The sequence below is a fragment of the Typopeltis vanoorti genome, chromosome 21, assembly GCF_054136105.1.
Source record: "Typopeltis vanoorti isolate ZY-2024b chromosome 21, IOZ_Tvanoo_1.0, whole genome shotgun sequence".
NCBI classification, from domain to species: Eukaryota; Metazoa; Arthropoda; class Arachnida; order Uropygi; family Thelyphonidae; genus Typopeltis; species Typopeltis vanoorti.
The window spans coordinates 37,665,879-37,681,697 of NC_143569.1; the positions used below are offsets into that span (position 1 = coordinate 37,665,879).

At 35.4% G+C, this 15,819-nt stretch overlaps 1 protein-coding gene across 1 annotated transcript in view; it reads right to left on the bottom strand.

Annotated features, from left to right (window-relative positions):
- LOC150094747 (uncharacterized) overlaps positions 1–15,819 on the bottom strand; it is a 437,902-nt gene that overhangs the window by 12,605 nt on the left and 409,478 nt on the right. The window contains exon 21 of the mRNA XM_090410976.1: positions 13,387–13,602. Coding sequence (XP_090267102.1) covers positions 13,387–13,602 — 216 coding nt within the window. The remainder of the gene's footprint in view (positions 1–13,386; positions 13,603–15,819) is intronic.

Consider the following 15,819-nt stretch of genomic DNA (forward strand, 5'->3'; position numbering starts at 1 on the left):
CCCACTACATGCTAACCACTACAGCTGGACGACTTTCTCTCTCTACTGATAAACATGCAAATATTGGCTGCACACAGTGCCACTAACAGAACCAGACTCGTGCAATTCTGTAGGCAGCATGGAAGTGTGTAGAAGGTGTAACAGTATTTATGGCAAGATTAGATAGAAATAAATACCAGGCAGGTGGCAAAATGTTTGGAGGCTATTGAAAAAGTTCAGAAATGGAGAAAAGAGTATTGTAAAAGGAATTAAAGATGATAAAGGTGGCATGAGAACTGATGATAAGGATATCCTAAATGTCTTGAGTAATTACTTTGAAAGACTGTTAAACAAAACAAGCAGTGGCAGAATCATACTAGAAAATTTCAAGAGGAATGCAAAGAGGAGTTCATAACAATACTTGAGGTAGAAAAAGCCACCAAGAAAAATATGGAAAGACAACTGGAGTAGATGATATTCAATCAGAAATGCTTAAGTATGGAGATATAAAAGTTATACAGCAGCTACATTGCATAATTCAGAGGACCTGGTCAGAAGGTCAAATTCTAGATGACTGGAGTAGAGCTCTTATTATTCCCATCTATAAAAAGGGAATAAAGCTGAATGTGAGATTACAGAGGAATTTCTCTAGTAAGTGTCCCAGGAAGATTTATGCAAGCATACTTGAAAAGAGGTTGAGAAAGAGAAGAACAAGCTGGATTCAGGACAAATAGAGGTTGTCAGGATCTGATTTTTACTTTACAACAAATAGTTGAGAAATCATTGGAATATGACAAGGATCTGTATACTTAAGTAGTGATCTGGAAAAGGCAGATGACAAGGTGCCCAGAGAAAAGCTTTTCAAAACACTACAATTATATGAGGTAAACAGAACATTATACAGAGTAAAACATCATCTATATTTAAGTTGTATGTGAGCAGTTAGAATTTAAGGATATACAGGAAGATGCTTTGACGTAAAATCATGTGTGAGACACAGATACACATTACCTCCACCTTATTCATAATCTATATGGATTACATGAAAGAAAGTGGCATTAGGCCTGATATTAGAATCGGACATGACAAACTTAGTTTTTCTGCTTTATGCAGATGAAGTTGCACTCCTAAACATATCTAGTGCAAGTCTTCAGAATTCTCTAACTAAATTGAAATACAGCTGTAACAAATTTGGCATGAAAATCAGTAATAACAAGACCAAAACTAAGAAAATAGATAGAAACATAAAAAACTTCAGCTTCATTAAATATTTCAACTATTTAGGCAAACTTTTCAGTGAAGATGGCAAGTTAAATCTGGAAATAGACAACAGAATAAGCAAAGTGGTATAGTGTGGAGTCAGCTGAATAATTTATATGGACTAAGAGAAATTAGCCAAAACGCTAAACTAGCAGTATACAAGACAGCGTTGAAACCAGTTTTATGTTATGGATCTGAGAGTTGAGTTAGAAATAAAGCACTTGATCAAAGACTAGAGACCACAGATATGAGGGTTCTGAGAAAAATTAAGAAGTGAACTGATGGCATCAATGGCAGAATCATATTAACAATGAAGTATTTGAAAGGACTTGACATTGTTAGCATTCAAGAATGTGTCAGCAGAGCTAATCTAAGGTGGTGTGGTCACTTAAACAGAATGGGTGAGGAAAGGTTAGCAAATCAGGTATTTGATGGCAGGAAAGGTAACCAGAGAAAAACCAAGGTCTAGGTGGAGTGATTCCATCAGAAGTGCCTTATTATAACAAAAGTTAGATATGAAAATATTGGAGGGCTGACAATCAATAGATAAATTTGGAAAAAAATTATTATACGGAGATTATTAATAATGTAAACTTAATCATGTGGTGCTGTCATAATGACCTGAACACCCACTTCAGGGTACATATCAGGAAATTGATGGTGATGATTAAGAAACTGAAAATCTAATGTTAAATGTCAAATTAAGTAAGGAAATTATTGGGCAAGTGCACTTGTATATGTTAACAATTTAATTACTGAAAACAGAATGCATGTATTTACACCATAGTAAGTATTCAAACATCATCATCATCAAATACCTGACATTTACCCTCAAGGGGTATACAGGATATGATAATACTACATGAAAAATTTACATCATCACTAACTTCCTATCAACAATTTTCCTCCATGATAATTAATACTTAAGGAATTGACAGCGTACACTAGAAATATAAATTAAATCAACTTTAATATATACTTTTCGATATTTCGGCACGTTGCCATCTTCATGGGAACTTAAGATAAAGAAAAAAAGATTACTCTAAATCCATCACCATTCCCTACATCTGAGGCACCTCGGAAAAAATCAACAAAATCCTAAAAAAAACATGACTTTACCACTTGTTACAGACCATATAGAAAATTATCATCCCTTATCTGCTCTACTAAAGACCAACCACTTCCCCAAGACCTACCTGGTGTATACCAGGTCCCTTGCAGCTGTAAAATTGTCCTACTTTGGCCAAACAGGCAGAACAGCAAATATCAGAACACAAAGACTACATCCAATTTCACCAGTACAGCCACTCTGGGCTTGCAGACCATGCTCTGGATACTCGCCACAGAATAAGGTGGAAGAAAGCCACAGTAATACATCGCAGCAATTCAAATATGAAAGACTATTCATGGAATCAGCCTCAGCCCTTAGGAACATGACAAACCTCAACAAATTTGGATGCATGAGACTGCCCCAAATTTGGGAAATATACATCAGAAGAACTTCAGCCCAAAGGCCAAGAACACCTAAAATATAGCCAGGCATAGGCACCATCAGGATTTTAGGAAAACAGTAGCTTCCTCGCTTCGTTTCTCATTTGCTGTTATGTAGTACTTGCGTGCACGTTTTTATTTTAAGTTCCCATGAAGATGGCAACATGATGTTGCGAAATATCGGAAAGTATATATTAAAGTTGATTTAATTTATATTTCTAGTGTACGTTGTCAATTCCTTAAGTATAATTATCATGTTTAACCAACGTATAAGCCTTTCTACAAGAATTTTCCTCCAAATCAATCTATTACCTGTCAAGGCCCCAACATCGTCAGATCTTATATTTCTTTCTCGTAGACAGGCTTATACGTTGGTTATGCATTATTAAAACACTTAAGGAATTGAACAACGTAGTTAAGGATATAAATTAAATTAAACTTTAATAAATATTTTCCGATATTTCGGCAACGTCACGTTGCCATCTTCTAAAGGAACTTACAAAAAAAAGTTACGTGCACGTAGGCACTACAACACAGAAACTGGAAATGAAGAGATGAAGCTATTGTTCTCCTAACAGTCCTGATGGTGCCCTCTAGCGGGCTAAGTAGGTGTTCTTGGCCGTTGGGCTGAAGGTCTGCTGATGTAGGCCTCCCAAATTTGGGGCAGTCGCATACAACCAAATTTGTTGAGGTTTGGAGAATTTCTTAGGGCTGAGGCTGATTCCATAAAGAGTCTTTCAAATTTGTATTTGCTACGGTGTATCACTGTAGCTTTCTTCCACCGTATTCTGTGGCGTGTATCCAGAGCATTGGCAGGGAAAATTCTACAAACAAATAGAGGGGATAGCCATGGGTTCACCACTCTCCCCACCCTTGGTAAATTTCTTTATGGAGACCTTTGAAGAAAAAGCCTTAGCCTCTGCCCCACAAAACCCAACCATATGGCTTCGCTACGTTGATGATGTGTTCGCTATTTGGCCACATGGCTCTGAAACACTTCTCTCCTTCTTAACACACTTAAACAACCAACACCCCAGAATCAAATTCACTCTGGAAAAAGAGGAAAACAACAGCCTCCCTTTCCTAGACACACTAGTCACCCGCCAGCCTAATGGAACCTTGGTTTTCTCAGTTTACAGAAAACCCACCCATACAGGCAGATACATTCACCAACAATACCCCCCCCCCACCCACACAACAATATGGAGTTATTAAGACACTATTCAACAGGGCTAAACTAATCTGTTTAAATGACTTGGCCCTAAACACTGAACTAAATCACATCCTCAACACTTTCTCAACCAATGGCTACCCCTTCCAAAAAAATATTAGAACCTACAAACCACAGATCCCCTCCCCCCCCCCCTCCACAATAAGGATTACTCTAAATCCATCACCATTCCCTACATCCGAGGCACCTCGGAAAAGATTACCAAAATCTTAAAAAAACATGACCTGACCTCCTGTTACAAACCTTACAGAAAATTGGCATCCCTTATCTGCTCCACTAAAGACCAACCACTTCCCCTAGACCTACCTGGTGTTTACCAGGTCCCTTGCAGTTGTAAACTGTCTTACTTTGGCCAAACAGGCAGGACAGCGAATATCAGAATTTCGGAACACAAGGACTACATCCGTTTTCACAAATACAGTCATTCTGGGCTTGCGGACCATGCTCTGGATACACCCCACAGAATACGGTGGAAGAAAGCTACAGTGATACACCATAGCAAATACAAATTTGAAAGACTCTTTATAGAATCAGCCTCAGCCCTAAGAAATTCTCCAAACCTCAACAAATTTGGTTGTATGCGACTGCCCCAAATTTGGGAGGCCTACATCAGCAGACCTTCTGCCCAACGCACCTTCAGCACCTACTTAGCCTGCTAGAGGGCACCATCAGGACTGTTAGGAGAACAATAGCTTCATCTCTTCATTTCCAGTTTCTGTGTTGTAGTGCCTACGTGCACGTAACTTTTTTTGTAAGTTCCTTTAGAAGATGGCAACGTGACGTTGCCGAAATATCGGAAAATATTTATTAAAGTTTAATTTAATTTATGTCCTTAACTACGTTGTTCAATTCCTTAAGTGTTTTAATAATAATTTTATATTTCTATCTACTAAGGCACTTTTTACTATATCAATCCACCTATATCTTGGTCTTCCTATGGGTCTTTGTCCTGGAAAAGAACAGTTGTTTTGCTAATCTTTCCTCCCCCATTCTGTTTAAGTGACCATACCACCTGAGATTAGCTCTGCTAATGTCAAGTTCTTTCCTAATATTATCCTCATTTTTAATAAGATATTGCCATTGATGCCATCTGTTCATGCTCATAATCTTTTTCATGACTCTCATATCTGCGGTCTCTAGTCTTTGGTCAAGTGTTTTACTTCTGACCCAGCTCTCAGATCTATAAGTTAAAACTAGTTTAAATATGTACTGGTTAGAACACCAAAACAGTACAGCTAATTTAGTGTTTTGGCTAATTTCTCTCTTATTCTATATAAATTTATTCAGTTGATTTCCTACCATACCAGCTTTGTTTATTCTGTTGTCTATTACCATATTTAATTTACCATCTTCACTAAAAATCGAGCCTAAGTAGCCGAAATGTTTTACTTGTTCTATAGGTTCTCTATTCACAATGTAGTTGATATTTTCATCTGCCTATTTTCATTGTCTTTATCTTGTTATTGCTGACCTTCATACCATATCTATTACAACAGTTACTCAATTTAGTCAGAGAATCTTGCAGACTTGTAGCAGATTTATTTAGAAGTATAATATCGTCCACATAAAGTAAACCTTTATGCGGACAATGTAATACAGCTGACATTAACATCTCCAATTTTGATATCAGGTCTAATACCACTTAGTTTCACAATATGATCCATATAGATAATGAATAACAGAGGGGATAATGTACATCCTTGTCTGACACCAGATTTAACATTAAACCATCTTCCTGTACTTCCTTCAATGCTAACTGCTGACTTACAACTCAAATAACGATTAAGTATTGCTTGATATAATGTCCCACTGACATCATACAACTGTAGTGTTTTGAATAGCTTCACTCTTGGCACCTTGTCATATGCTTTTTGCAGATTTACAAAACTTAAATACATATCTTTGTTATATTTCCATGATTTCTCAACGATTTGTCGTAAAGTGAAAATCTGATCCTGATAGCCTCTATTCGGCCTGAATCCAGCTTGTTCTTCACCAAACGTCTCTGCCACAATCTTTCTCAACTGTTTCTCAAGTATACTGGCATAATTCTTACCAGGAACACTCGGTAAAGAAATACCTCTGTAATTCTCACATTCAGTTTTATTTCCCTTTTTATACATGGGTACTATGAGAGCTCTACTCCAATCATCTGGAATTTGTCCCTCTGTCTAGGCCCTCTGAACTATGCAGTGAAGCCACTGGAAAACTTTTATAACCTCCATACTTGAGCATTTCTGGTAGAATATCATCTGCTGCCTTTCCACATTTCAGACTTTCGATGGCTTTTTCAACTTCAAGTAAGGATATGTATTCCTGATTGCATGCCTGGTCAGTGTTTTTATCACTGTGATTTCGTTTAGCAATTTTTCAAAGTAATTACTCCATACTTCAAGGATATCTTTTTCTCCAGTTTTCATCTCTAATTCCTTTTACAGCATTCTTTCCTCCATTTCTGAGCTTCTTCATCAACCTCCAAAATATCTTGCCACCTTCTTGATATTTCTTTTTTATGTTCTTATTAAAGTCTTCCCATGATTTTTGTTTAGCTAGTTTTACAGAGTGTTTAGCTTTCTTACATTTGTCTCTGTATCCTCTAACAGCACAAGCTAACTTATTTGTCAGGAACTTTTGATATGCTTTTGTCTTTTCCCTCACAGCCTCTTTAACTTCCTATGTCCACCATGGAGTTCTGATTTTTCTATCCTTGCAGACAACCTCACCACATGCCTCTCTGGCTGAATCAATCAGGGTTTTCTTCAGAGTTTGCCACTGAATCTCCAAGGTTTGATTCCTGTTCTCAAACTCTTTCATTTTCTTTTCAATAATCTTTCTGTATTTTAGTCTACAGTTCACATCTGAGAGCTGCTCAACTTTTATTCGCTTTAAAACTTTCTTACATGTTATTCTTTTCAATATGAAATTCAATTTTATCCTGCTCAAGACTAAATAGTGATCACTTCCAATTTCAAATCCTCTGTACACGCTGGTGTCCTGCATAAGGGAGAAAAATCACTATCAACAATAACACAGTCAATGAGACTTTTCTTATTCCTTGCGTCTTCTCTCCATGTGAATTTGTGCACATTTTATGTTGGAACATGGTGTTGGTAACTACCAGTCCATGTCCTGAGCAGAAATCCAACAAGTATTTGACATTATCATTAACTTTGCTCTTTTCTCCAAATTTTTCCAAAATGTTTTTTTTTATATGTCTGACAATCATTTTCTACTCTGCTATTTAGATGCATCCCCAACAAGGACCAACTTTTCATTTTTCATTGTGTCAGTTGCTTTTTCTAAAGCTTCAAAAAATTCCTCCACTTCTACCTTAGCAGAACCTTCTGTGGGATCTTAGGCACAAACATGTCTCATTGTCTAGTTCCCCATTCTGATATTTGCCCACATCACTCTACTTGAAATTGCCTGCCATTCAAAAAGATTAGTCTCGTATTTAGTTTTGAATACTATGGCTACTCCTTCTTTTCCTTGATTGTCATTGCCTGAATATAACCAGTTTTTAGCCTTTTTTTGTTTCAGTCACCCCAATTATATCGATCTAGTACTTATCCAGTTCCTCAGCAAGCTCTATTTCTTTGCTTCAGGAAACATCCTGATTGAATTTCATATTAAAAAAAAAAAAAAAAAAAATAATAATAAAAACGCTTCAAGCATGATTAGTTCTTATGTGAATCTCATCTACAATTAATAGGCTAACAGCCTTCAGTATATTGAACTGTGAGTGGTCTAAGCATTAGATAATTTAGAAACCCAACTCTTAGACTAAATATGGAAGTTTTTTCCATATTTGCTCTCTGGAGTGGTAGTCTCACACCAAGTTATGAAATTCGTTCCTGAACATATTTACTAAACAACCATGTCCATGAGAGTATTTGAACATACAGCCTGCTGGATCGAGATATGCTGACCACTACATCAACTAAAGGTCAGAATACAGTAATAAATGTTATATCTGGTCATCTTTATTATAATGGTGATGAAACCTGGAAGCCATAAATAAAGAAAACGAAAAGATAAAGGTCTTTGAAATATGGTTATATAGGAGGCTGAAGAAAATTCATTCCACATGGAAATTAAAAATGCAGCTATATTCATAAGAACTGTAAAGAAAAGAACTTGTATACCATCAAAATTAAGCAAATGAGATTCTTTGTATACCTGATAAGATAAGAATTCTTCGTCAAACTACTTTTAAAGGGGGAGGGGAAGAATCGAGATGAAAAATGCTGGTATCTAATTTCATGGTAGGAGAAGGTACCTGGAAGAAGTATGAGATCACGTATTGTAGCTCGTTTCAATATATTAATGACTGCATAAATATATATGCATTGCAAGGTATTAATCATAATAAGGACACTGGTTACTATTTTTCATAAAACATGTATAAGAGCTAAGCTATGTTTAAGGTAACTAAAGAAGTCATGGGACTTCAGTAAGAATATAAGCATCAGGAAGATGACAAAATGTTCTGGATATTGCTGAAAAAAGTTTTGAAATGGAGGGAAGAATAGCATAACAGGAATCACAGATGATGATGATGATGTAAGAAGTGAAGTTAAAAATATCTTAGATGTCTGAAGTAATTACTCTGAGAGAATATTAAATGAAACAAGAAGTGAGAGAATGATGGAAAGAAATATTCAAGAGGAATGCAATCAGAAACCTTAAATGTGACAAGGCAGATGGAGTAGATGATATGAGACTAGAAATGAATCAAATACAGAGATTTCCTGGTGGACACTACATAATTCAAAAGGCATGGTCAAAAGATGACTCCTGGATAACTGGAGTAGATCTATTTATAGATGGGAGTATCAATCTAAAAAAAAAAAGAGAAATTAAACTGAATGTGAGAATCAGAGGAATATCCCTCACTGAGTGTGTGGTTTTATGCAAGGATATTTGTAAAGAGGCTAAGAAATATGAAGAAAGAGAAACTAGAGAAAGAATATGCTGAATGCAGGCCAAATAGGGAATGTTTGGGATTATATATCTCAGTTAAGATAGATAATTGAGAAATCATGGGAACTATCACAAAGATTGGTATTTAAGTTTTATTGATCTGGAAAAGACATATATAACCAAGTTCCAAGCGAAAAGAATTTTCAAAATAGTACTTTTTTTTTTTTTTTTTTTTTTTTGTGGCTCCCACCTACATAAGATTTATTTGTAAACCTATACAATGGTGGTCTGAAAAGTTCTCGGCCTAACAATCAAAAAAAAAATTTATAATTTCAAAATTATTTTTATTTTTCAACATAATCTTCCTCATATATTCCAACAATGTTCCAGTGCCATTATCCCATCCCTGTAGTGGTTCTCAGTAAGATCTGCAAAACACCCCTCTACAGCTGTAATCACCTCTTGATTCAAAGAAAACTGCTGATCAGCGAGGAAGAGTTTTAGTTTTGGGAAGAGACAGAAGTCAGAGGGAGCCAAATCTGGGAAATAGGGTGGATGTTCCAACAATTCATAGTGCAGATCCCTTAATTTTCTCATTGCCAAAACACTTTTGTGGGTGGGTGCATTGTCTTGATGAAAGATGATTTTTTCTTCTGCAAACTGGGTCTTTTCTCATGAATTTTTTCATCTAGTCTGGTTAAAAGATCGGAATAATATTCCCTGGTTTAATAATATTCCTTGTTTTACCTTTTTCAAGATAATTAATAAATAAAATGCCTTTAGCATCCCAAAATACCAATGCCATGAATCTTTCCTACTGATGGAACTGACTTTGTCTTCTTTGGTGCTGAACAAACTGGCTTCTGTCCACTGTTTTGACTACTGTTTGGATTCTGGTGTGTAATGGTGAATCCAAGTCTCATCCATAGTAATAAATCGATGCAAAAAATCAGTTTTATTTTATTTTTGTTAAAATGCTCTAAGCACTGTTCAGAGATTTTCATGTGAATGAATTTTTGATATGCTGTGCGCAAGCGTGGCACCCATCTTGCGCAAAGCTTTTTCATTTGCAATTCTTCAGGAAAAACATATCCTACATGTTCTTTTGAAATGCTATAGTCTCAGCAATTTCATGCACTTTGACTCAACGGTCATCCAATACCATATTGTGTACTTGATCAATGATTTCTGGTGTTGTTACACTTTTTGGACATTCTTCACATGGATAATCTTCAAGGCTGTTACAGCCACATTTAAACTTGGCAGCCCAGATCTCATACTTCTTCCAGGTACCTTCTCTTACCATGAAATTAGATACCAGCATTTTTCATCTCGATTCCCCCCCCCCATTTTAAAAGTAGTTTGAAATAGAATTCTTATCTTATCAGATATACAAAGAATCTCATTTGCTCAATTTTGATTGTATACAAGTTCTTTTCTTTACAGTTCTCATAAATATAGCTGCATTTTTATTTTCCATGTGAAATGAAAATAAACACTGTCTTGTATACAGCTGGTTTAGTGTTTTGACTAATTTCTCTCTTATTCCATATGAATTTATTCAGCTGACTTCCTATCATAGCAGTTTTGTTAATTCTGCTGTCTATTCCCGTATTCAATTTGCCATCTTCACTAAAAATTGCTCCCAAATAAGCTGAAATGTTACTTCTATAGTTTTCCATTCAGAATGCAAAAAATCAACATTTTAATGTTTCTGCCTATTTTCATACCAAATTTATCACAGCAGTTATTCAATTTAATCAGGAAATCCTATAGACTTCTACTGAATTTATTTAGAAGGAACATAACATCATCGGCATAAAGTTAAGAGCTAAGATTAACATCTCCAATTCTGATATTAGGTTTATTAATATTTTCTTTCATAATATGATCCATATAGATGATGAATATCAATGGAGATAATGAGCATCCTTGTCTCACACCTGATTAACAAACCATCTTCCTGTGCTTCCTTCAATTCTAATGTTGACTTACAACACAGATATAGACTAAGTGCTGTGTGATATAATGTCCCATTTACACCACACAGCTGTAGCATTTTGAACAGCTTTTCTCTTGGCACCTTGTCATATGCCTTTTCCAGATTTACAAAACTTAAATACAGATCTTTGTTATAAATCTCATGGTTTTTCCACTATTTATCTTAAAACAAAAATCTGAACCTGACAACTTCTATTTGGCATGAACCCAGCTTGTTCTTCTCCAAGTTTCTCTTCCACAATCTTTCTCAACCTCTTTTCAAGTAATGCTTACATAAATCTTACCTGGAATACCTAATAGAGAAATTCCTCTGTAATTCTCATGTTCAGCTTTATTCCCTTTTTTTATATAGGGGAGAACAATAAGAGCACTACTCCAATAATCTGAAATTTGACCTTCTGAGGTCCTCTGAATTATTCAGTGTAGTCAACGTATAACATCTCCATATTTGAGCATTTCTGGTTGAATACCATCTACTTCAGCTGTCTTTCCACATTTCTGGTTTTTGATGGCTTTTTCTACTTCTAAGTCTTCCTATGACTTTTGTTTAGTTCAAGTCATAGGAAGTTTTTTTTTTTTTTTTTTTTTTTTTTTTTAAATAATACAGTGCTTTGTTTTCTGGGATATTTCTCTGTATTCTCTAAGATCATGGTGACATACTTGCCAGGAGCTTTTGATACACTTTTTTCTTTTCATTCCCTGAGTCCAATTTATTTGTTATTATATAAATCGTCTTCTGATTTTTTTGTCAACCTCACCACATGCTTCTCTGGCTGAATCAATCAATGGTTTATTCCACTGAATCTTCAAAGTTTGATTCTTTTGTACAATCTCTCTTTTTTTCCCTTGAATAATGTTCGTGTTGAGTCTACAGTTCACCTCCGAAACCTGCTGAACTTTTATATGCTTTAAAACTTTCTTGCATACTCATCATCATCATCATCAAATTCCTGCCATGTACCCTCAAGGGGTGTACAGGATATGACAGTACTACATGAAAAAATTACATCATTACCAACTTCCTATCTACAATTTTCCTCCAGATCAGTCTGTTACTTGTCAAGACTCCAACATTATCAGATCTTATATTTCTATCGTCTAAGGCACTTTGTACCGTATCAAAGTGCCTTAGACGATAGAAATATAAGATCTGATAATGTTGGAGTCTTGACAAGTAACAGACTGATCTGGAGGAAAATTGTAGATAGGAAGTTGGTAATGATGTAATTTTTTCATGTAGTACTGTCATATCCTGTACACCCCTTGAGGGTACATGGCAGGAATTTGATGATGATGATGATGAGTATGCAAGAAAGTTTTAAAGCATATAAAAGTTCAGCAGGTTTCGGAGGTGAACTTTTATCTTGCATACTCTTCAATATGAAATTTAATTTTATCCTGTTCAACACTAAATGGTGATCACTTTCAATTTTGAATCCTCTGTATCACTTCTGTCCTGAATCAGTGGGAAAACATTGCTATCAACAATAACATAGTCAATGGGACTTTTATTTCTTGCATCTAATATCCATGTGAATTTGTGTACATTTTATGTTGGAACATGATGTTAGTAACAACTAGTCCATGTTTTGAACAGAAATCTAGCAGATACATACCATTATTATTAGCTTTGCTCTTAACTCCGAATGTTCCCAGATCATTTCTATATATATTTGGTAATTATTTCCTACTCTGCTAGTTAGATCTCCAACAAGGACTAATTTTTCATTTTTTGTTGCATTGGATGCCTTCTTTAATGCTTCAAAAAATTCCTCCACTTCATCCTTAGTAGAAATCTTCTGTGGGAACATAAGCACAAATAGTCTCATTGTCCACTTCCCCATTCTGATATTTACCCACATCACTCTACTTAATATTGTCTCCCATTCAAGAAGATTGTCCTCATAGTTAGTGTTGAATATAGTTATGCCTTCTTTTTCCCGTTATTACTTGTTACTGAATGAATATAGCATCTTGTATTAGTTGCTTAGAGGATCTCACCTATTTTTGTCATCTTTGTTTTAGTAACAGCTATTATATTGATTTAAATATTCAAAAATAAAAAATATTTTTTTTCATATTTATGAAAATAAAGAACTGTAGACTAAGCTGGTCTGCTGGAGAGCCAAATGAATAAATTACATAGAATAAAGAGAAATCAGTCAAAACACTGAACTAGTTGTATACAAGACAGTGTACAAACAATTTTAACTTATGGATCTGAGAGCTTGGTTAGAAATGAAACATTTGATCAAAGATTGGAGACCACAGATATGAGAGTTTCGAGAAAGATTGGGGTGTGAATAGATGGTATCACTGGTAGAATCATATTAAAAACGAAAAAAAATTAGAAAGAGCTAGATGTTGTCGGTACATATCAGCAATTTCACGATGTTGATTTTCTATAAATTCTGATGAATGTAAATTTAAAAAAAAACTGACTCATGTAATTGGTAATTAATTTTATTACAAAAAATAGTACTGAATAAAATCTACTGTACCTGAGGCTGCAGATGCTTCTTCATCTATTTGTTTCTGGCAAGTTTCCATAATTTGTTGAGTAAGTTGGGCTCCAGCACATGCCTGAGAAAAGCCAATCCGTCTGAACACATATGCAGGAGTAAATCGTCTTCTTGCATTTCCTGTACCATATTCTGATTTGAGATGAGACTCATTAATTAAGCTTGACCAGTCAACTTCTAAAGTGTCCACAATGTCTGAAAGAGAGAAGGAAACAAAATATTTAAAATTTAAAGAAATGAAGTACAAGAAACTATCTTTGTATATTTTAAACTAGTAAAAAAAAAAAAAGCAAAGGGAATAAAGTTGGTTTCCTAAATCTGTTATAAAAAGTCTTGAAACATGCATCAATATTTATTGATAGTACATGGTCAATTCTCACTACTTTTAAAGATATACCTGTGGTTCAGATCTGGTATAAAGAATAAACACAAGCATAGTAAAACTATTTTTTTTTATTAATAATGTTAAACAATCATATAATTCAGAATGATTCATTCCATCTTCAGTGAAACAAAACTAGAGGCCTGGTTTGAAAAAATATAAAAATGTGCATAAAATAATCAACACATTACTCAAGCCAAGGGAAGCACATTCTTTTAAAGTGGAATTAAATGCGAGATTTATGCGCGCGCGCGCACACACACACACACACACACACACACACACACACACACACACACACACACACACACACACACACACACACACACACACACACACAATAGATTAACAGTAAATAATACTTGTGAAATAAAAATAATAACAAATAAATAATTATATTTCTTATTTTGGTCAAACTGTTCAATTCACTGACCAGGACTACATTTGACACATCTGTTCTGGTACAGCATGGTATCAACTCTGAACATTGGATCCTTTGAAAAAGCACTAAACTCATCTACATAGAAACCACTTGGCATAAACAGTCATTTAGGCAGAGTTCTGCAGCCCAGTTATATCACCTAATCTGAACTGGAATGATCGATTATCCATGCCAAAAAAAGTGAGAAATTCTGATTTTAACCAGCTATATTATTTATTTTTTTTATTATAGTGACCCCCCCCACACACACACTGGAGGTCATAAGCCCTATAGCACAACAATGCTATGATTGGTCAAAAAGGTTAAAGAGAAAGAGAGAATCTATTAACAAGTTTCTTGAAATACTGCAGGTTGTATTCATTTGGAAAGATGATATGGTCAAAACTGTTCCAAAGAGATAAATGGAATGAAGGAAGAAAACTTGGTTAAATATGCTTGAAGCTGAACTGTGCACAGGCGCTGGCCAGTAGCAGCTTATGTTCTTATATGACTAGAGGAAAGTAGAAGAAGGGTGGCAGCCAGTCAGGTGAAGCAATCCCCATAAAAGGACCTATTAAAAAAAAGCATTATGTAGAAACAGAGAGTCCATAAAAAAGTGACTGGAAGGAACCTCTGATAGAGAGATCACCTACTAGACATGTACCTGGAACCTCCCTAAGAATTCTTAGGGAGGTTCCAGGTACATGCCCCCAACTGTGAAAGCAATATTTTTAAGTTGTTCAAATTTGAGATTTATAGACTTAGGAGTTGAGTAGAACAGAAGTAATGTTTCAAATGAAAAAGAATACCAAGTGTTTTGGAGACTGAGGAGACCATGGATGTATTATGTTTATGTCAGGATGAACTAGATATATAAGTTAGCCCAAGAAGAGAAAAGATCTTGACTGGAAATTGGAACATTATCAAAAGTAAGAGATAGTGAAATTCACCCCACTTGAGAATAGTGAGGAGATCAGTGTTTAAGACACTGGTTAGACGATTTTGAGACTTGAATCATTTGAGCACTACAAGGTTCTTGAATGAAAAAGATGAAACTATGAATGGGATATGAAGTTGGGGGAAGGGAGGGGGGCGAGAGAGAGAGAGAGAGAGAGAGAGAGGGTCACTAATGTATACGAGGAGCATGAGTGAGAGTACATTTTCAAAAGTAAGACATACAGGGTGTTCGGGATAAATTTGACATATTTATAATTAATTATATTTTTCCGTAAGTTACATGTATTAACACACACTTCTCTTCATTTAAAAGTTTGGACCCTTCTTCATTCATATACAAGATGTCAGAAAGGATGGATAGCTGGAACCCACCTGAATCATGGAAGAGAATAACTTGTATCATGATGATTCGTGCCCGCCATCAAAATAAGGATATTACGACTGCTGCCCAATGCTCCCTGAATACAGTAAAAACAATCAGGCATGAACTAGAGACTTGCAATGGTGACTACGAGGATGTAGCAAGAAGAAAGATCCCTAGCAGACGATCTGATTGCGTTCGTACAGCAGAATTCCTCGCAAATCTGCAGGAACAGGTGTTGAAGAACCCTGGCATTGGAATTCGGGCTTTGTTCGTGGAGTTGCTAACTGT